At 44.4% G+C, this 22066-nt stretch overlaps 1 protein-coding gene across 3 annotated transcripts in view; it reads left to right on the forward strand.

Moving 5' to 3' along the window:
- The window catches only part of PTPRG (protein tyrosine phosphatase receptor type G), a 691435-nt gene that overhangs the window by 532743 nt on the left and 136626 nt on the right, over positions 1-22066 (forward strand). For all 3 annotated transcript variants that reach the window (XM_019795516.2, XM_019795515.2, XM_019795517.2), the window contains exon 6: positions 1799-1865. In XM_019795516.2, coding sequence (XP_019651075.1) covers positions 1799-1865 — 67 coding nt within the window. The remainder of the gene's footprint in view (positions 1-1798; positions 1866-22066) is intronic.

The following is a 22066-nucleotide window of genomic DNA, read 5'->3' on the forward strand; positions in this document are numbered from 1 at the left end:
ACCCACGTGATGCTAGTAGTGCCTCCCTCTTCAACCCTACTTGTGACAACCAACAATGCCTGCAGAATGGCCCGATGTCCCCTAGGTGGCGGTGGGGAGCGGGAGATAGGTAAAACCTGCCTCCAGATGAGAACCACTACTCATGTGTGAAGTATGGGTATTGCCTGAGAGCAAACTAGGAGCAGCTACCCAATGGATGATTTGGGGCGGGGGGGAATGTGGAAAATTTTTAGTTACCTTAAAATTTTCACCTAAGATGGCCCTGAATTAACTAGAAGACATCAGGTTAGGTCTTGCTACATGTTGAAAGGTTCACCAGTGGGGCGCCTGGGTGGCGAGGTCGTTAAGCATCTGCCTTCAGCTCAGGGCGTGATCCCGATGTTCTGGGATTGAGCCCCGCATCGGGCTCCTCCGCTGGGAGCCTGCTTCTTCCTCTCCCACTCCCCCTGCTTGTGTTCCCTCTCTCGTTGGCTATCTCTCTATCAAATAAATAAATAAATAAAATCTTTAAAAAAAAAAAAGGTTCACCAATATCTCAATATCTTCATTATGTTAGAAGTGGATTAAATAGGGGCGCCTGGGTGGCTCAGTTGTTTAAGCATCTGCCCTCGACTCAGGTCATGGTCCTGGGGTCCTGTGATCGAGTCCTGCATCAGGCTCTCAGCCAGGGAGCCTCCTTCTCCCTCTCCCTTTGCTCCTCTCCCTTTGCTCCTCCCCCTGCTTATGCTCTCTCCCTCTCTGTCAAATAGATAACTAAAATCTTAAAAAAAAAAAAAGTGGATTAAATAAAAATATCACTCCTGGAAAGAATTCAGAAGATATGCTGACCACAGAGAATGGATTTTGGAAAATTATTTGAGAAAAGTTAGTCATCCACAAAAGTAGAAAAAATTATATCAAGATTCACTCAGTACTCATCATTTAAGGTAATAAATGATTGATTGAGTGCCAGTCTTGCTGCATCTATTCCCTGCTCACTTCCCGAACGGCTATCCATTCCTGGATTATTTTGGAGAAAATCTAGACATCATTTCATTTCATTTGTTAATATTTCAATAACATGTCTAAAAGAAAGTACCTCAAGACCAAAATTGCAGTATGCTGGTGGAATTGTAGTCTTCTAGAAAGGGCAAGAATGAGAATTAGTGCTGACTAATATCAGAACGTTAGGGAGAGAATGGGTAAGAGGGTTGACTTTTGGGGGAATTAAAAACCCCAGGTGGAAATGAAGTTAGGAGACACTGTCTTTTCAGTGTCCTCCTGTCCTGTCCTCTCCTCTCTTGCTTTGACTCTTAGAAATTCCTCTTACAGTTTGTGGTAAAGCACAGTAGACTGGGAGCCTTAGAAAGGAGAGGAGGCTGGCAGGGCACAGATCCATTTTCTAAAAAGGGGAGGAAAAAAACACATCACAAGAAGGTATTGAAATACTCAGTCAATGATGGATCACTCTTTGATGACTTTCAATGACTTTTTAGCAGATCCGGGTGTACTTTAAATAAAACAAAAGCAAGAGGGAAGTCTTGCAGTTGCTTTTTAAGGTTTTACTGGGACTGTGGTATTTCTCTCCCGTTCTAATGTATTCTGAGAAGTTTCTTTCTTTTGATTTAGACTTCCTCACTCGATTTTATGATGTCATAAATTTTCTGTGTTTGGTGAGAGCCGTGGTCTATCTATGTAAGACCTACACAGCCTGCTAGATAACATCTATTTTTCCCCCCTTCTCTTCAGAAGATTAAACTGAGGATGTTGTGTCTGATGCCAGAATAGATTTAACCAATCATGTTTCCTTTACATGTAGGTCAGTCCAAGGGACAATTCCGCACTGGATCCTATTATCCATGGGTTGAAGGGCGTCGTCCATCATGGTAAGTAAGCCACATACGATTCTTTTTACTGGGATGTGAAGAGCTAAGGTCTCCACCTAAAGGAATGGGGTTATCTTGCAGAGGACAGAGAGTGACACCCATTCCTCATCCACTGATGTTGAAGGGCATTAGAGCCATCATTTGATGGGTAAAGAGCACGCCCATTTATTACCTGCAAATGGATCTGGGTTCACAGTAAGCAATTTGTTTCTCTTCAGGTACCACTCCGAATGCATATGTTATAAATCAAAGCACCCTAAGATGTACCATTTGTATGCACTGAACCTGCCACTGTCTCATGTCTCTCTTAAAAATAGTCTTCTTTCAAGTATCTTTGCATTAATAAATTTCTTGATTTGCCTCTCAGATTTAGGGAAAAAAATCTAAGTAGCTGTGACAAGTCATTAAACTTTGCTGCGTATGAGCAAGCATCATCAGCTCCTAGCGTAGAAAAAGCTAGGCCGTGGTCTGTGTAGCAGACGTCTTATCCTCAGGCGTAAAACTGGGAGAGAAAGTAAGATAAATGGGTTCTGTCTTTCCCAACTGGTTTTTATTGGAGGAATTTCCCTGCAACTTTATTATCGGCAATGCATCATTACCTATGACATCAGGATCCTCTAATTTCAAAAGTACCCTTGTCGCAGGGAGGTGTGGAGTCTTCCAGGTAATGTAATGATTTGCAAAGTTTTAATAATCTAATTAGAATTCCAAAGACATTGACAGAAGTAGCATTAGTAACCATAATAAATCTCCCCTTCATTTCCACAGCTGTGATAAAACATCTTCACACCTTTCTGGGAGGATTGTCTTTCGACATTAGCCAACTCTGCAGAGTTTAACAGACATCTTCCCCCATTTCTCTCAGGAAAACTAAAAGCAGTTGTCAGTGTGCAGTTAAAGCAAGTAGGATTTGGGATTAATTGTCCTGCTCTTAGAACCATTCAGTCGTGCAGCAGGTAACAATAACAAACCGAGTGACAGCAGGAAAATAGTGTGGCCAAAGACACCCGCTTAGAGGTTTTCATGGTGGCAAGTTCCCACGGCTTCTTCTCAATTTCAGTTTGTGTGTCTAAAGCAAAGCCCTCGCATGGAGCTGGGATTAGGCTGTGTGGCAGTTCTTGCAGAGAACAGAACACCTTTGCCAAAACCGCTTCTGCCTGCACGTTTGTGTCTTGCTGTTGGTAACAGTGGCGGTGGTTTGGGGCAGCAGGGGTGTTCGCCTTGTACTCTGGGCAGCCTCGAAATGGGGCAACGTGTTGTGTATTCTGAGCTCCTCTCCCAGAAGATCCCCTTGGATACTCTATTGATGAAACTCCTTCCAGAAATTCATAGGATCGATGGAGTTTGGGGGTTTGAAATGTAGAAAATGATGAATAGATCTTCCTTGCCCCCCGACTTTTCGTCCTGTTTTAAAACAAACACACCATGGAGAGTTCTAGAATCTTTGAAACAGGTCCCTATTCTTCGGTCAGAGAGGAAGCACTCTTACCAGCTATGGCATTTAAGTAGATCTGTGTGTTCTTATTTCCACAATGGTAAATGAAGGAGATTCCATATGTTAAAGGTAAGCAGAAGCTTCTATTAGCTCCCAGACCCCCAAATCTCTGTAAACTCGCTGTGTAGTCATCATTTGGTTCATGGGCTCTGTGCTGGCACAATCGTATCATCCTTGCTCATTATCCACAATTACCCTCTCAGAGGCTGTTCTGTGTACGCTCTTCCATGTTTACCTGGCGCTGGGAGGGTGGCAGAGATGCCTGGGATGTGGTTTCAACACTACTTCCTAATGGAGAAGTCAGAGGACACCTACCAGAAATAATTGCCTGCAAAACAGAGTTTACTTATTTATGCAGCCAAAGTGTGGCAGGCCCCCTGTGTGTGATTGAGAGACGCAGGGAGGTGTCTGGAAGGGAGGTGAGGTGAGGTGAGGTGAGGTGAGGAGGTGAGGTGAGGTGAGGTGAGGTGAGGTGAGGTGAGGTGAGGTGAGGTGGTGAGGTGAGGTGCCGCCTTTTCCTCCAGCCTGCCTGGAGTGCCATCACTCCCAGCTTTTGTATGTGCTGTTTCTGCTGCTTCTGTCTGGAAAGTTCTTGCCTTAGCTCATCACAAGGGTGTCTCCCTTTATTATTTCAGGTCTCAGTTCAGATTTGTGCCTCCTCACAAAGGTCTTTCTTAATTATCCTATCAAATGCCCCACCCGCTTCCCATCCCCATGGCTCCCTAGGTTCCTTTCTTTGGACCACTTAAAAGTATCTGAAATAACTTTATTTTTATTTACTCATGTGTTATCTACTAAAGTGTCAGCTTCGTGAGGGCAAGACCCCCTGCATGTGTGGCAAATAACAGATGCTCAGTAAATGTTAGCCAAGTCAGTCAGTGAGTTAGGTAAACCTACAAATAAGTGAAAACATCCAAATATAAAACTGGGAGAAGAGGAGGAAGAACCAAAGGCCACTTGAGTTTTGCTTTGACTGGGAAGAGAAAGGAGTAAGAGAACATCTGGGAAACCTGACTTTCTCCCCGCCACCAGTTCTCGGGCTGTTGCTGACTTCCATTGTGATAACGCTTCTCTCTTTTGTCGTTCGTCGTTCGTCCAACAGAGAATGAACATTCGAAATGGCTAAAACAGCCTTTGTTGAAACTAGAAGCATTTTCAGGTTGAAGGTCCTGTGAGGGATTTGAATGATCTGTTAATTTGATGGGACATAAATAATCATGCCCTTCACAGAATCTCTGGCTTGGAAATGATGATAGGAATGTGTGAAAAAGGAAAAATCAATATGGGTTTCTGTTACAGTCCAGAATTGGTTTTACTTCTTCAGCTCTGGGAGTCATATCTTAGAATATTAATTCCTCATTAAGTGAAAGTTGTTTCTTTTTAATAGGAAGAATCTTATATATTCTTTCAGCTGAAATGACAGTGAGAAGTCTGGTCACCCCCGCCAGTCGTACTTGGCATTTGGCTGTCAGGGGCCCCGTGAAGCAAACAGCAAGGTAGCATTTTCAGTGCAGGTGAATTTGTTGGGGGGGGGGAGTGGGGGCAGTGCTAAAGAGGAGAGGAAGAAGCAGGGCCAGGTGGGGACAGTGTCGGCACCACAGTACAAGTCTGATATCTCCGAATAGGGAGGGAATCTAGGAGGACTGCCTGAAGGCAGCTCTCAAATTCTTGGCCAGGCCACTGAAGCACCTCAGAGCCAAGACTGCCTGTGAGAGGCGTCCTGTGTTGGGTTCCCCTGCCATGTGGACTCACCGGCTAGAGCATCCCATCGAGACCGGCCTCCGTGAGAGCACTGCTCAGCCCTGAAGGGGCAGCAGCTATCGGCTGGCAGCTGACAAGGCTCCTCATGTCAGTTTGTCCCTGGAAGGAAGAGTCGGGCATGTACCTCCCTTGGCTGGCACGGAGGTTCGTATCTTCCTTCCTAATCCCATTTCCAAAGAGGTTTTTACTTGGTCCTCTCACTCTTAAAGTGCTCACAGGTCCTTAAGTTCTTGATCCTTTCGTGCACAGTTATTAAGTGCCTAATCGAGGCACACCACGAAACTAGGCAGAGCCTGCAGAGCACACATAGACCTGCCCACCTTGCATTTATAAAGTCTCTGGGGACCATACAGTTGAACATTGTCATTGTGTTAAAGAGTGGGGAGCAGCAGGCTTAATTCAGACTTGGGGGTCTCAAGGAGGCATTTCAGGCAAAGTGACCACTGAGACCTCAAGGTGCATAGAGACCGTGCAGGCGGAGAAGCGAGCAGCCAAGGTTTCATGCCGCGCCACTGCCGATGGAGGTCGCTGGAGGTCGCTGGTGTGGCTGGTGGTGGAAGTGCATGTAGCGTCTGTGAGGCTCTGTGCTCGGCAGCATTGCTTCTTTACAGCTGGCGAGAGAGATCTAGAAACCTCTTGGCAAACGTAAAGTGTTGTTTCTTATGTGTTCATGTTCCTATGTAAATTGTGATTTTTACAAACTTGAGAGCCATGAAGAAATATAAATAGAATGGAGAGATGTGATTGCCGTTGATTCTGGTCCCGTCTCTCCATTGAGCAATAGATGGAAGCACTAACATGTATCTGATCAGCTGTTTTGTTTACACACTCCCACTAATATCCACCAGGGAGGAAAGATTTAGGGAGAAACTGAATCCAAGTCACAGCATTGACTCGGTCATTTACAGTCCTTTTTGTGTTCAGGAACCGGCATTTAAGAGAAGCCACACCTGATAGAAATATTGGTTCTGAAAAACCTAGTCTAGTTGTGTGTGTGTGTTTTTTTAAACCCATTTAAGGGGGGGGGGGGAACCAAACCAACTTATATGTGAATTGGTATAGAAACACAACCGTCCCTTACAACTAGTTTTACCCAATTGACCAATGCTCAGAAGTGTACATTATATCCTATGTCAGTTAAAAAGTATTTTTTTCCTTTTGCATTTTTAGATTACCTGCTTTTCCATTCTTCTTTTTATAATATCACCCAAAGAAAATCTAGTGGGCTGTTTGTGTATATATTCTGCAATACTGTGAAAATGCTTCAAAACCCTCATCATTCCCTCTTGTCAATCATCTAAGAGAGACCAAATTTTATTTTTGCAAGGAAACTTTCTAGTAGCAATTGCTTGGTTGTTGGGTTTTGACTCTCGGTCTATGTTTTCCCATCACCCCCCTCACCATCATCTTCCACTGAATGTATCACCTTAATGAGCAGGATGGTACCTTTCTCCTCCAGAGGAAATGTGAGGGGGACAGTTAGAAATTGCCTCAGACACCATCCAGAGCCAGACCAGAGCCAGACGGGCTCATCCCCCTGTCCTCCCTCCCCAGGTTCTTGTCAGTGAAAGTACAAATAAATTATCACCTGGGAACACCCTTCAATTAAAGAAAGTCACAAAACGAGGTTCTTGCAAGTTTTGCAGTGATGGAAGTTGGGGCTGTGACAGGATCAAAACTTTCTTTGCAGAATAGCTTTCCCAACTGACTGGTTTATTCACTGGGTTCATTTCTGGGGTGTTTTACACCCATTTTATCCCCTGCCCTGGGATATTCATCAACTCACCAAATCTATGGACAAAGCCAGAGTTGAATCCACACATTTGGCAGAAAGGGAAGAAATAAAGGAAGTTTGCGAACTTAAGTGACTACCTGACCAAGCATTTCTGTGCGGTGGTAGGAGCTGATGTGTCTTTTTCCCATAGTCCATGTGCGAGGATTGAGATTCCTGTAATCAAGAATCACCTGAAAGACTCCGGACCTGGAGCAACCTGCATTTCTTCTAAAACCATGGACCGGCTTTGTCTTATGCAACTACTGATGCATCACTCAGCACGTGCACTATTTGAAAAGAAAACAGCCCGGGTCATGGCACCCTTGGCACTTTGGGGCAGCTGCTGTGGGGGTGCAGAGGGTGCAGCCTCTCTGAAAGCCATGTGGCCATTTCTGCCAAAGTCGCACGTGTGCCTTACCCTCTGAGCTGGCAAGTCCGCATGCGGGTTTGTACCCAAGAGGAACGTCCGCAGAAACACTTGTACATGGGAGCTTTGCTTATTTAGCCCCAAAGTGGAAACAGCCCAAATGTCCACTAGTGGGAGCCTAGATATGCAAATTTAGAATGACCAGATAGTGGAATATTATGTAGCAATGAGAAATAATGAGCTCCTTGATTTCCGTGAAAACAGAAGAGCATGATTCCATTTCTGTAAAGTTCAAGAACAGACAAAACTAATTCTTTGGTGATAAAAGCCAGAATACTGAGATGGAGGGGTCTAGTAAACGAGATGAAATATGAGGGAATTTCCTTGGATGATGAAAGTATATGTCTTGATCAGGAGGATGATGACATAGGTATAATATAAAAATTCACCACACTGTCCCCTTAGATTTGTGCTTTTGACTGTATGTATGTGAGTGGCATTGTTTTTCCCGGCTGCCCAAACCTAGACATGCCTCACATGCCTGTCCTCAGCAAGCTGGAGAAACACCATGCAGTCCTCCAAGAGACCATTTCACCCCAATGGAAAGGGGTGGAATCTTGTGCCTGTCTACAACCTGAGCGCACCTGAGAACCACAAGGTGAAGCGAGAGTCTGAAGAATGCATGGAATGAGAAAACAGCCTATATTGTTTAGGGGTGCACATGCAGGCAGTAACACTGGAGGAAAAGCAAAGTCATGATTACTTTTAAAAAGAGGTTGGTGGTCACTTCTTGAGTCAGGCTGGGAATGTGATGAGGCACCCGCCCAGGGAGGGTGGCAAGGGCTTCTGTTCTGGTCACTCGGGGTCCATTTTAGGATGATCTGTCACCAGTATATTTATGCTATCTATTTATGTCTTGTGCACCTTGCTGCATGTGTGTTAAATTTCACAATCAAGGAGAGTCATTAGCTTTAGAAAGTAAGAGATCCTGACAGTGCTCTCCTCTGGGACACATCAAGTACCAAGGGGCCTTACAACAAGCAAAGAGGGGGAGCGGCAGCACTTTTTTAAAAAAAACTTCACCATAAGTACCCCTGACAGGCTGTTTGTTTCTCTACAAATTGATTGCAGGCCAAAAAAAGAACTGCGGCTGCCTTGGGATTCTATCACTGAGAGATGACTTTGAGAGCCAATAACTCCTTTTGGAATTGAGAAACAGGAAATCAGAAACAAAGGGGGTGGGGAATCAGGTCTCAGGCCTAAACACAAAGGCTCCCCACTGCTGCTGTGCCAGTGCACCTGGCTCTGCACCAGGCAAGGGTCTCATTAGCCCAGCAGGCACAACTGAGTCCCCCAGAAAGCCTCTGAGACACAGCTCTCATGCCCCCTGTTATATAGAAGGTCAAGCAAAGCCAGCGTTGGCTGGGTGGCTTGAACCAAGGTCTTCATGACTTGAGACTGGCTCTCATGACTCACAGACCATCTCCTGCTCTGCTCTTTGCCAGAGTCACACCACCTGCCTCTCTCAGCCTCCACTCAGATTCATCACGTAGACTGTGAAAGGGGCAAGTGAAGAGATACTTAACAGGACCATAGTCTGTCATCGCCACTCTAGTGCCATTGTGATTATCCCAGGGGTCTGAGGTCCAGACATAAACTCTCTTTCTCTGAGGCTAAGTGGTTCAAGTTCCTGAAAAGTATCTTGCTTAAACTTTGGAAGAAAAGGGCAAATCCCAGAACAAGGGACTTTGGGGGAAAATTAAACTATTAGGCAGAAATAGTCTGTGTCGTGACAATCCAGCAGCAAGAAGATGGGGCAGAGATGCATTGATATGTTTTGGGGGTTCTTGCCTGTTTTGTATATGTGAACTTGAAGCCTTTTTAATCATAGAGTCTAACCATTGTCCCATCCGCAGAGGGCCTGATAAGTGCTGGTCAAAGCGCTGAGGGTAAAATGGTGAACAAGCTTTTCCCTGACTTTAGGGAAATTTTTATATCATGAAAATCCCCCCTTTTTTTATTTTTTATTTTTTTGGCCTTCCCATTCTTGTTGCTGAAGGTTAAAAAGGCTAATATTCTTCACCTGCAAAGTAATCTCATGTGTTCATATGAATAAGCAATTAGAACTTTGAAATGAGTTTTTTGAAAAGTCTGTGTTATGGAATATTTTTAAAGAAATGGAATTTGTTATTTTTCCCTTAAAATGTGACCCTTGGGAACATTGGATTCTGGAAGGATCTGGAACAGTGCTTCAGAATTCCGGCTGTCTTGGTTTTGAATCCTGGCATTCCACCTTGTAAAACGGGGATAAGGGAAGTACCTGCCCCGTAGGTATTAATGCTAAACGTATTAGAATAGGGGAAGGACCGAGAAGGAAGGGCGCCTGGCATGTGTCCACTGTCCTCTACATCGGCGGCCGGCAAGTACGATCTGTGAGCCAAATCTGGCCTGCTGCCCACTTTTGTAAATAAAGTTTTATTGAAGCACAGCCACCTCATTTTTTGACATATTGTCTATGACATCACCATGATAGTAGAGTTGAGTAGCTGTAACAGAGACACTGTCATGGCCTGCAAAGCCTAAATGCTTACCCTCTGGCCCTTTACAGAAAATTGTCAACCCTGCCATGCCTAAGCGGGAGCAGTTACAGCAGCTCTGGTAGTAGGGTTGCCCCCTCCCAGTGGTGTGTTCATGTCAGGAGAATGTAAATACCTACTCGGGCCATTACCTACCTTCCATTTGATAGATTTACAGAGATGGGCTTCACTTTTGATCTTGCCGAAATCACTAGCCAATCTGAATGTGTTTCAACTGAATTAATGAGGCCTGTGTTTTAATGTTGACCTCAAAGAAAGAAATCAAATTATTTTCTCCCTTTTGAATGGGAAGCTCGATGCTGTATTGTTGAGCAGCCCCACTGATAGTTTTGAACATCTTAACACGTGACAAAATTTCCCGTTTGAAGTTTATGTCTCCGGCATTTAATTACGTGGAACTTTCCTGAAGTGTGCTATAAATATGCAGTACCCTGGTCTTGGCTAATTGGCTCACATCTGTTATGGATCCAGGAAGGGCAGATGCTTATCTGAACACTTTTGATCTCCAAATCTTCGAGAAACAGGCACACTTAAGCCATTTCCACAGTTTCCTGGACTTCAATGTGTCAGAACCACCACCATAGATGTGGGTCATTTGCATTTTTTTTCTTAGCCAAAGCCAGGAAATGGGATGCTGTGAGGCTCCTATTTTATCACCCATAGTGTTGTGAACAATAATGTTAAGACAGAAAAAGACTTCAAAAGTGATTCCCTTTAGGTCGGATTTGAATTTGAGGCTAGTCGTCATTTGGCCAGCCTTCTTTGTCAGTGTTTGATCATTTGAACAGGATCACGGGAGCCCAAGGAAATGCCCTTTTCCTGGTGGTTTCCATGGGATGTGGAGAGCAAAGAGAGAGATTAAACTGTGTCTCCTGTCATCTACTGCAAGATGCTCACTGAAGTACCTGGGGCTACTTTGTATGATTTTTTCACCTTGCTCTACCCATGTCACCTTGGTGTGGGAGAGGCGCTGTGGTGTCATGGCCAAGGGTGAAGGCTCTGGGGGTGAATACCAGTTCTGCTTGGGCCTAGTCGTATAGCCTGCGCAAATCACTTCGGCTTTTTGTGACTGTTTTCTCCACTGTCTACTGAGGTAATAACAATGCCAACCTCATTGGTTTGTCCCCAGGAGGCAGTGACTTCTCATACCTCCTTGTGCCTAGCTCGCAGTCAGTACTCAGCGTCAGCTGCTCTCACTCCCACCTGCACCACCACCATCCCCATTCCTGTTTTTCTTTGTTGACGTGTGTCTGGGGGAGGCCATGTGGTGACAGAAAGTGATGGTGGACCCCTGAGTATTGCCGCCATCACTACCTGGGTGTTGAAATAGAATGTGTGTTGCTTGAGTTAGTTGAGTCACACAAAATAAAATGAAATGAGGAAGGCAATGGTCACCAAGCGAGTTGGAGTAACCAGTCCCGTTGAGATCAGGGGAAAGGGTCAGGGGCAAGGAATCAGAAAGTGTGGGAAATGAAGAAGCAGTGGCCTTTCATCTGTTAACACTTGGTTGTGGAACTAGTCTCGCCCTGATATTCTGTATATATAATCTTAATTAATCCTAGCCAGTAGCACAGTGATGTAGAAATTCTTAATCCTGTGTTACAGAGGGGTAAACCGAGATTCAGGGAGATTGGCTAATTTGTCCCAGCTCATGGAGTGGAACAATAATTTGAACCCAGTTGTATTAGATTCTGAAATCCATTCTCTTACCAGCTCTGCTGGGATAGTGTCTGTGTCTAGCATTGACAAACTTCCTGATTATTGTCAAAACCATCTCATTCTTGTGAACCTCAGTTTCTCCTCTGTGAATTAGGTCATTGATTGAGCATCAGTAGGGGGCTAAAAGACTGTACATACCCTGTCACAGTTATGGCCACCCTATAAGGAGAGAGACAGCAGTGGAACTCTTTGGTGACAACACTGGGTTTTTCTCCCTATATGAATCTGTATAATGTAAGTGTCATGTTCATTTCCTTAATTGTTGACAATTTTTTGTCAACACTTTGTATTTCTTTGGAAATATTAATGACAACGTATGTTTCATTCAAATGTCAACCTTAAATCAAAATGTCATATTTGACCAACTGAAAAGACCAGTAAACTCAAGGAGCCTAGATGTCCTTGAACCAGGGTGGAATGGCTGTTCCATGACCTTGGAGCGCCTCTCTGGGTGCTTGAGTACAAGAATCCGTTTAGTCAGGTAGGCTGTCTCCTAATCAAGCTGCCCTTGCTGAGAACCTGGAATAACACTAGCTGCTCATGTCATAATATGGGCCTCTAGGATTTTCTCTGGACTGTGCCTGTCAAAAAAGCCAAAGGGTAAGAATTTAATTCTCTGCCCACTGACGGGGAATGTTTCAGAAGCAGAAATAAAGTCCACACCTTTACATCCCCATGTAGTTTGCCCCATTCATTCCCGAATGGGATTGCTGTTGCCATCCCTTCTAAATGTCCTACTTCTCATATAGGAACAGGTCAGCAAGCTTTCTCTGTAAAGGGATCGATGGCAAATATTTTAGGCATTGCTGGCCATACGTGCTCTGCTGTGGCCACTCAGTTGTGCAGTTGTAACCTGGAAGCAGGCATAGACAATTTGTATACAAATAGCCATGGCTGTGTTCCAGTAAAACTTCGTTTACTAAAACAGCTCTACTAGGCTAGATTTGGCCCCCTGGGCCACTTTTGACGTTGAGTTACTTAGTGACTTACTTTTTTTTTTTTTTTAAGATTTTATTTATTTATTTGACAGAGATAGAGACAGCCAGCGAGAGAGGAAACACAAGCAGGGGGAGTGGGAGAGGAAGAAGCAGGCTCATAGCAGAGGAGCCTGATGTGGGGCTCGAACCCATAACGCCGGGATCACTCCCTGAGCTGAAGGCAGACGCTTAACCGCTGTGCCACCCAGGCGCCCCACTTAGTGACTTACTTTGACCCATTTTTTTCAGCCATGTGTGAAGGACCTACTCTTTGAGGCACTGTGTTGTGTCCTGGGGTATAGTCAGGTGCTATGGTCTTGCTCTAAAGGAGCCTCACGCCTGCTAAAGGAAGGGGACCACTATCTACCAGTTACACAGCCTGTGAGGAGACGGAGGTCTGTACAGCTGTGACCGTGAGCAAGCTATCAGCCCTCATCAGGATGTTGATACCTACTTCACAAAGTTGTGAGGCCTCGTTTTGAGAAAACCTGCAGCAGCATTCAACCCTGCGTTCGCTCACCATGAATGTGCACTGGTAAAAAAGAGGTGGACTGCAGAGCATCCTGTACTGCGGAATGCAGTCTCGGGGTTCAGGTCATTGAAGGGTAAACTGAGGCTAGAGAACCTCATCAGTGAACAGGTAGGAGTCAGTGCTGCTACCTGGCCCTATGAGCACTCTTCCCTGTGGTCCCATGAAATAGGCTGTGACCCAGCTGCTCGTAGACTCATAAGGATGATGGGGTCCTTTAATGTGAATCTTGTTGAACACGTCATGTCAGTATCTTAATGTCATCAATTCTATGACTCTCATTTCTTCACCAATTTTTTGTCATGTGTTTATGATATGACATTACATTAGTTCAGGTATATAACATAATGGTATGATAGATGTATATATTGTGATCACCACACCAAGTCTAGTTAATATCCCTCATCACACACAGTTGTGGTTTTTTTCATTTCTTCGTATTTTAACAACTCTAAAGTCAGGGTGCACCTTACATTTGATATCATGTCATTGTCTAATTAGCAACATGTTGTGCTTAGAAATTGTATTTGAAATAATGATGCATCTTATAATCACTTGTGACTTAGATATGAAAGAAATAAAATATCCAGGATTTTTTGGTTATTTAGAATACCCCAACTACCATGCTTGTTTGTTCCTTCATTCTCTTTTCACATAACTATTAGGAACCTACTATGGTCCAGGCAGTGGTTTAGTTCCTGGGTGTATGGAGTGAATGAGAAAGGCAAGGTCTTTGCCCTTGTACAACAGTCAGGCTCTTGAGGGACACAGACAGTAACGAGTAGACACACGTTGGGAAGGAAATGAACTAGGTGTGATAGAGTTAATGACGGCAGGAACATACAAGTTGGGGTGTTCGGGGTGGGCTCTCAGGAGAGGACATTTGATCTGAGTCCCTGCAGGGTGAAAAGGAATAGCCCATATGGAGTGGCGATGGGGAGCCGCCCTCTAAGCCGAGGGAAGAGCAAGGTGAAGACACAGGTGGGTGGTCAGCAAGGATGACAGCAGAACTGATGGGCTGCAGAGATAGACAGATCGTGTAGGGCCCCGTGGCCGTGGTGAGGAGTTTGGATTTTATTCTAAATGAAGTGAGAAGCTGCTGGAGGATTTGAGCTGCGTAGTGTCAGGATTAATGTTTGTAAAAGCTAGAAGAGTTCACAGTCTTCTGTGAGTTTTCACCTCCTCGTGTTTACATCAGGGCAAGTGAGGGACTTGGAGCCCTGGGACCCAGAGTGGGGTGGTAGAAAGAGCGCAGTGCTGGCTGGGCATCTGAGGCCCAGATTCACTCCCACCTCTCTGTGTGATCCTGATCGGTTACGTTTCCGCTTTGGACCTCATTTTCCTCATTTGTGAAATGAAATGGAACCAATGTCTTCTGTAACTCTTTGGAACCCTGGTGTGCTTTGTGATTCTTGGGGGACTTTTCCCAGGATCCCCTCATTGTAACTGTAGGCTTGTTCCTTAAAATCACCTATCATGAAGCCTTGTAAATAGCTACACCTTGAAAATGGGCCAGGCCCAATTCCACTGGTCCATCTTTCCCATTCCTTCCTGACAGTCAACATCCAGTTACATAGAGCAGGTATCATTGCTTGTATGTATGTATGTATTTTTAGAGAGAGAGAGAACACAAGCAAGGGGGCAGGGGTAATGCGTAGTGGGAGAGGGTGAGAGAATCTTATGGGGCTCGACCTCACAGCCCTGAGATCGTGACCTGAGCTGAAATCAAGAGTCAGATGCTAAACTGACTGAGACACCCAGGTGCCCCTCATTGCTTGTATTTAGATCATAAAATTAATTCCTTGGCTTCTTCTGGGAGGCTTCTGTCACCATCTTAATTATAATCTAATGCTTTCTGACCTCTGTGATGGCTTCCAGAAGCCACGCTCCCAAATTCCCTGGATTCCAGCCCTCAGGCTTTCTCTTTCCATCATGACCTCCATTTTCTGTTCCTGTGGTCAGGAGACCCTATAGTCCTGAGCTCCTCCCGGATCATACGGCCCATTCATGGCCGATCCAGACTTAACCCCAAGCTGCTGACTCTTTGTTCTAGTGTTTTGACATCTTCACAATTTTTAGCCGAATTCCAGATTGTACTTTAACCAGCAGCTGATTTTTTTTCCTCTTAGAGCCCATCAGAGTTGGGGCTCTTGAACTTTATTTCTATCTTCCCTCTTGCTCACTTCATTCCAGCCACACACCAGGCAGAATCCCTTTGCACTAGCTTTTCTCTCTGCCGAAATGTTCTCTCGAGGTTGCCGCATGGCTCACTTCTGCCTTTGGGTTTTTAATCAGATGCTTCCTTCTCAATGAGCCTGCTCTTAAAATTGCTGTTTTCAGAATGTAGTCAGGGAAGACCTCATTGAGAAATGTGTCATTCAAATATGTCTAACTTGTTAGCAGCTGAAAGGCATTTGGTCTAAAACCAGCCATGAACAGAGCAGTGAAGAAATGTTCAGGCAGAACGAAGAGCCAGTGCAAAGGCCCTGGGGTAATGTGATCATGGGACAGCAAAGAGACCAGTGTGGCTGTACCTAAGAGTCAGAAAGTAGCAGTGGATGAGGCTGCAAACAGTGTGGGGGCCCATTTATACAGTCTTCACAGAATCTGGCTACTCTAATATGCCCAGCATTATTAAAAATGCAGACTCTCAGCCCCACCCCAGACTTACTGATCAGAATCTACGTTTTAATAAGCTCCCCAGGTGATGTGCATGAACATTAGCTTTGAGCAGCGCTGCTAGGAATCTTCTTCCCCCATTTAGAGTGACCTGTGACCCAGTTTTTTCCAATGTTACTCTCTCCCTACCCTCCCCAAGACAAAGCAGAAAACCAGTCGTACCCCAGTGCTTTTAAGTGGTTAAGGAAAACGTAATAATTTTTCCTTATAAAAAGTTTTGGGAAATCCTGAAGGAACTAAACAGAAGCTTGGGCTTTCTTTTATTTGTTTATCTTACCCACTTCCCTAAAATTGGTTGGCTGCTTTTTTGGGGGGGGTGGCACAGATGTTCTTTCCCTGGGGACCGCCACATTCTGCCCCATACACCTTCCAGTGTAATACTTTGTTCATTGGGGTATGTGCAATTGTGTTTGTTTTCAGTATAATTCCATGATTCTTGGTTACTGCATAGGTCTCATCTATATTTTGATTGTTCATCGGATCTTACAAAGGGCTTTCTTTCTTCCTATATAACCAAAGCATTGAAAATATTAGGTTATTAACACACTGAAAAATGCAATCAATCAGATGATTATCATCTAATGTTTTAATGATCACATTTTTAATCCAATTATGCATGTTTGAATCTTTCAAATTTTCTTTAATTAAAGATTGCCTCCTGGCACTGCTATCAGAAATAAGGAATTGAATAGAATCGAGCCAGATATAATTTAATGTTGAAAGGAAACTGCAAGGATAACTGGGCTGTGCTGGGTTTAATGGTTGACCATGACTTTAAAGCCCTCATACAAAATTTCCTAATTGATAAGAAAAATTTAATCATCTTCGGATATACTCCGTTTGCATTCAAATAAGGTATTTCTTTTTCTAAATAAACCTCCCCTAACTGATTATTCATATTGTCGTGCAAAATGCTTAAAAATGAAAGACAGAGTTGGGTGAAATGTAGACTACTTAATACAGTGTGTATTTAATATAAAAGTCATACATTATTCATTTTTGCAATTTGAATAACTTTGAATTTAGCATCCCTGTTCTTCATCTTTTTCTTTGATGAACAATTAATTATTAAAATATAATATTGTCTGCATACAGCACTGGGATCCTTGAAAGTGGAATATGAAATTCATTCCCTTTCAATTCTTTTATCTAGTAATGCACAGAACCTGCTTATTATGGTTTAATGGAATGAATGGTGGTATAAATAGAGTGTTTCAAATATTTTTCTCAACTAGGTAAGTGGCTGGGATAGGAATGTTTTGAATTCAAATTACTAATTTGGATAAAAGTTGGAGGCAACGTGCCCCGATCAGGACGGGTTCAGAGTCAAACTGCCCTTTTTGAACAAGAGCCGTTGAATGAGCACTTAGATGTGCTTATCCTGTGCCAGACACTCTCCCGAGCCCTTGACTCACGTTAACGCACTTACTACTCATTTATTCATCTAACTTGCTTAGGAGCTGGATGCTATCATAATCCCATTTTGCAGATGAGGATACAGTTACAGGAGAGGTTCAACAACTTGTCTTAGGTGAGACCTTTAAGTACACCTGTTAGGATTCAAATCCCAGGGGCCTGTTTCTAGCACTTCCCTCCGCTTTATAATGCCTGCATTTATGAAGATTTTCTTAGCGGAGGAATTGACGTTCTCACCAAAAAAGTGCCTTCTTCCTTCTTTCCAGTGGCTGTACTCAGGAAGTTCCCGTCTTGGGTCCAGCCCGTTGAGCACCCCCCGTGGCTTATGTGGGCTTTGTGGCCAGTGCTAGAAGTCGAGGGCTACCGTCTCTGAAATTATTTCTAATTTACAACTAAGCTTTGTGAGCACCCCCTTTGTCAGTGGAACGCGGCCTATGGGACTGAGCGTAGGAAATGGGATTTTCAGAAAGATGAGTAAAAATTGATGTTCGTTTTGAACTAGAAAACTCAAGGAGGAGGGGCGCCTGGGTGGCTCAGTTGTTAAGTGTCTGCCTTCGGCTCAGGTCATGATCCTAGCGTCCTGGGATCAAGCCCCGCATCTGGCTCCCTGCTCAGCAGGAAGCCTGCTTCTTCCTCTCCCACTCCCCCTGCTTGTGTTCCCTCTCTCACTGCTCTCTCTCTCTCTCTCAAATAAATAAATAAAATCTTTAAAAAAAAAAAAAAGAAAGAAAAGAGAACTCGAGAGTTAATTCTGTAGCGTGTGTTCACAAAATAAATGTTCATCAGTGGTAGAGGCCCCATAACATGTAAAGTTACCCCCCCAACACACACCCCAGTTCTAGTTCTGGCTATCATGGTGACTTTTTTCTTTTTCTTTTTTTTTTTTTTTTAAGATTATTTATTTATTTGAGAAAGAGCAAGCGAATGAGCTCAAAAGCAGGGGGGAGTGTCAGAGGGCTTGACCCCCAGGATCCCAGGATAATGACCTGAGCTGAAGGCAGACATTTAACTGACTGAGCCACCCACATGTCCCTCATGGTAACTCTTTTTTTTTTTTTTAAAGATTTTATTTATTTATTCGACAGAGATAGAGACAGCCAGCGAGAGAGGGAACACAAGCAGGGGGAGTGGGAGAGGAAGAAGCAGGCTCATAGCAGAAGAGCCTGATGTGGGGCTCGATCCCAGAACGCCGGGATCACGCCCTGAGCCGAAGGCAGACGCTTAACCGCTGTGCCACCCAGGCGCCCCCCCTCATGGTAACTTTCTAACACTGGCGCCACCAAACAGTTGCTTTATTTTTTTTTTAAGGTTTTATTTATTTATTTCACAAAGAGACAGCCAGCGAGAGAGGGAACACAAGCAGGGGGAGTGGGAGAGGAAGAAGCAGGCTCCCAGCAGAGGACCGTGCCACCCAGGTGCCCCCAAACAGTTGCTTTAAAAAACGGCAGGGAAGGGGTGCCTGGGTGGCTCATTTGGTTAAGTGGCCCACTCTTGATTTCAGCTCAGGTCATGATCTCAGGGTCCTGGGATGGAGCCCAGCTCAGCAGGGTCTGCTTCAAGATTCTCTCTCTGCCTCTACCCCTTCCCCCCCCAACCCCCGCTCATGGTTTCTTTCTAAAATAAATAATCTTTAAAAAAAAGAAAAAAAGGTGGGGGGGAATGTGGCCTGATGGCTAAATCCATTTCACTGACTCCTGGTGTATGACCCTTGACCTAAGAAAGGTTTTTACATTCAGACTCTAATTAAGTGAAATGTTACCCCCCCAAAAGAATTCTGTTTTTCTCCTAGTAGATGTATATATTTTAAATTGTCCTCCGTTGTTATTAGCATTTTGAATATCGTTAATAAGGTTGTGGAAATGTGTTTGTTAATATAAGTACTCCTATAACATCTTTGATTTTGCCTCTTGGCCTGCGAAACCTAAAATATTTACTATCTGGCACTTTACAGAAAACATTTGCCAATCCCTGGCTTAAAACACAAAATGAGCTGGTCTGCTCTCAGCCAAGTGCTTGCCTTGATAAATCAGGGCTCCCAAGGCACTCTGCTAAGCCCCTTACATTTATGAGCTTGCTTAATTTTCACAGCCTTCCTGAGGGGTAAATACTCTCAGAATTCCCATTTTACAGATAAGGGAAGTAGCTCAGAGAACTTGAGACCTTTCTCTAAAGTCGCACAGCTGTTAAATATCAGTTGGTTCCTAAGCTCTTACTAGAACTTTGGCAAGGAAAATTCTAACCTGTGTTGCTCAGGTTGATGGAGAATATGTCAGACGTGATGCACTTTGAAGGCACTAGTAATCAAGGTTTTAAAACACACACACACACACACACACACACACACGTTCAAGCCTTAGAGGAAGCGTATAGCTATGTAAGGTGTAGGTGGCTAGGCCTTGGTAGTTTAGAAAAGTAATAATAATGATAATAATACAGTAAGAATTAGAACAAGAATAATATCTCCTTTATGAGATGCTCTTACTCTGTTTCAAGCTCTCAACAGCCTGGGAAGCTTCAGTAACTAAGATCACAGAGCTTACAGGTGGAGGAGTTGGGATTTGAACCCTGGGGGCTGAGAATCTGCTCTCTTCCCCAGCTTCTGTATGGATGGAGAAATGAGGTGCTGATGAAGGCGGTAGGTGGATTTCAGTTATCAGCTCCTGCCCCTAGGTGATACTCCCTGCCCCAGGCTTACTCTTCCAGATCGTAAGTGGATTCTTGAAGAAAGGATCCCATCTGAGTTTCTGTGTTCTCAAGTTTTTGGCCTCCTCTCTAGTCTTCCATTTTCCCAGCAGTAAAATTAAAGAATTGGACTAAATTGATGGTTTCCAGTGTCCCTAGGTTCCCAGCTCGCCTTCAGCCACGGTGGCTGTGTTTGAGCTGTTTCAGTTGGCCGCCTCCTTTGTAAGATTTTGTTTGAATAAAGGGTTGCTTGGCTCCCAAAGCCACTGAACTAGGGTGGTCTAAGCCCCTTCCAGGTCTCAGAATCCCAACCCAATGGCAGTGACTGTGGCGGGACCAACAAGCAGCAAAGCCTCCCTCTCTGTCCACCCCATGTCTACCCACCCTGCCACCTGTCTGATTGCACCTGCTAATCGCTTAAAGCCAGAACCTGTGTCTGAAGCCCTTGGGTTGGTCAAGGACCAAAAAAAAAAAAGCCCTTCTGCCTTTGTAGCAGTGGTCACTGCTGCGATTCTCAGTAGTCCCTGCCGAATTCATAAGCCTGTACAAGAACTTACAGGAGTGCTGAAACCAAGTGCCCTGGTGAGATCCAGGCACCTCAGATTGGTGGGGCAGGTGTTTCCGCTTTATCTTTTTGTGTTCCTAAAAGCCGAGGCCTCTTCCTCTAGTGGCTGCTCTAGATGTGGGCTTTGCCACTGCAGGCTTGCGGGCGCTGTCTTGTCACGACCTCTCTGCCTACAGCGTGCTTCCCTGCAGCCCTGATGTTGGATCAGGCTCCTAGGGGAGACCTCTCTGGAGTTCCCGGTCATTCAGCCTGGAGCCCTCGATCCTAAGGCAGGTTCGCGTGCTGGGGTGCGACGCCAAGTTCACCTACAACATGAGGGAAAAATGAAGATGGTGATTTTGTGGTTTGTGATGCCAGGCCCTCTGCTCCCTCTGTTGCTTGGGGCCTTGTGTTGGCTGTTTACGTAGCTCAGGAAACACAAAAGCAGCGAGCAAAGGCCAACATTTTTCCTGCTCCCAGCCAACCCAGTCGCAGCCAAGCATGCCAGCAGAGATTTACCCCAGCATTAGGTTACTGGTAACCGGGTTCAAATTAAAACCCACACTTGCCAGTGGGCGGAGGGGCAATTCGGTGATTTCCAGCCTTTTGTCCAAACAGAACCTGCTTTTGTCATTTTGGTTATAGAACCTTATATTTTGAAGACTTTGGCATTTATTAGTTAATATTTAATCTTTCCTTAAAAATATAGAATTGAAAACCCATATGAGAATCAGCCAAGGTTTCTGAGCCCCATGAGTAACTACTTCTCTTTCCCCAGTCCCTAGCGATCTCTGGCTTCATCATTTAAATTCTCTGTGCCTTGATTTCCACATCTGCAAAATTGGAGCATTAAAAGTACACGCTCCAAAGTGTCGTTAACTTGAAAAAGCATGTAGTGGTGGTTTAATAGTGAAAGCCTGGATTCTACTCTCAACTACCTGGTTGTGCATTCGAACTCTGTAAATTGGTGATAATAATAGGATGACTTCATGGGGCTATTTTAAGAATTAAATAAATTAATCTTTATAAAGCTCTAAGAACAAGGCCGGGCACATACAATAAGTACTGCTTAAATGTTTGTAACATGTAAACCCTTAAAATAGTGTGGCATATAGTCATAAAGCTAAATAGATGTTAAGTTTCATTCAATTAATCTCTCCCAAAAGAAAATTGCCATTTTAATTATTTTAAAAAGAGTTGATTTCTGTTGGTGTTTTTGCATATCCCCCAGTTCCAAAGATCTCTCGAGTCCATCGATACACATTTGCCCAAAGACCTGTACTGGTTGTTCTGCATGGAAGAAGAGGAAGGAGGGGGTGTGAGCCTGGAAGGACTACTCCTGTAGGCACAGATGTGTCCAGGAAGCAACCTGGAGCCCTGAGATCCCCCCAAGGATGTCCTTGGGCCTTGTTGGAGGTCATCAGGGAGCCAAGGCAAACCATGAATAGGACTATAATAGCCTTATTACATCCTGAAAAGGGATAAGGAAGGGATCCCAGACTTAAATTCAGGGCTAGACCTTTGGAGACCCAGAGAGAGAGCAGAGCCTTCTCTGTTTTGGGAAAGAAGCTGGATGATGTACTGAGCCTGATTGGGAGAACTATAATACAGTGCCCTAAACTCTATTGCACTGTTTCTTCCTGCCTCAGGACCTTTGCACA

The sequence above is a fragment of the Ailuropoda melanoleuca genome, chromosome 4 (assembly GCF_002007445.2).
Source record: "Ailuropoda melanoleuca isolate Jingjing chromosome 4, ASM200744v2, whole genome shotgun sequence".
Lineage (NCBI taxonomy): Eukaryota > Metazoa > Chordata > Mammalia > Carnivora > Ursidae > Ailuropoda > Ailuropoda melanoleuca.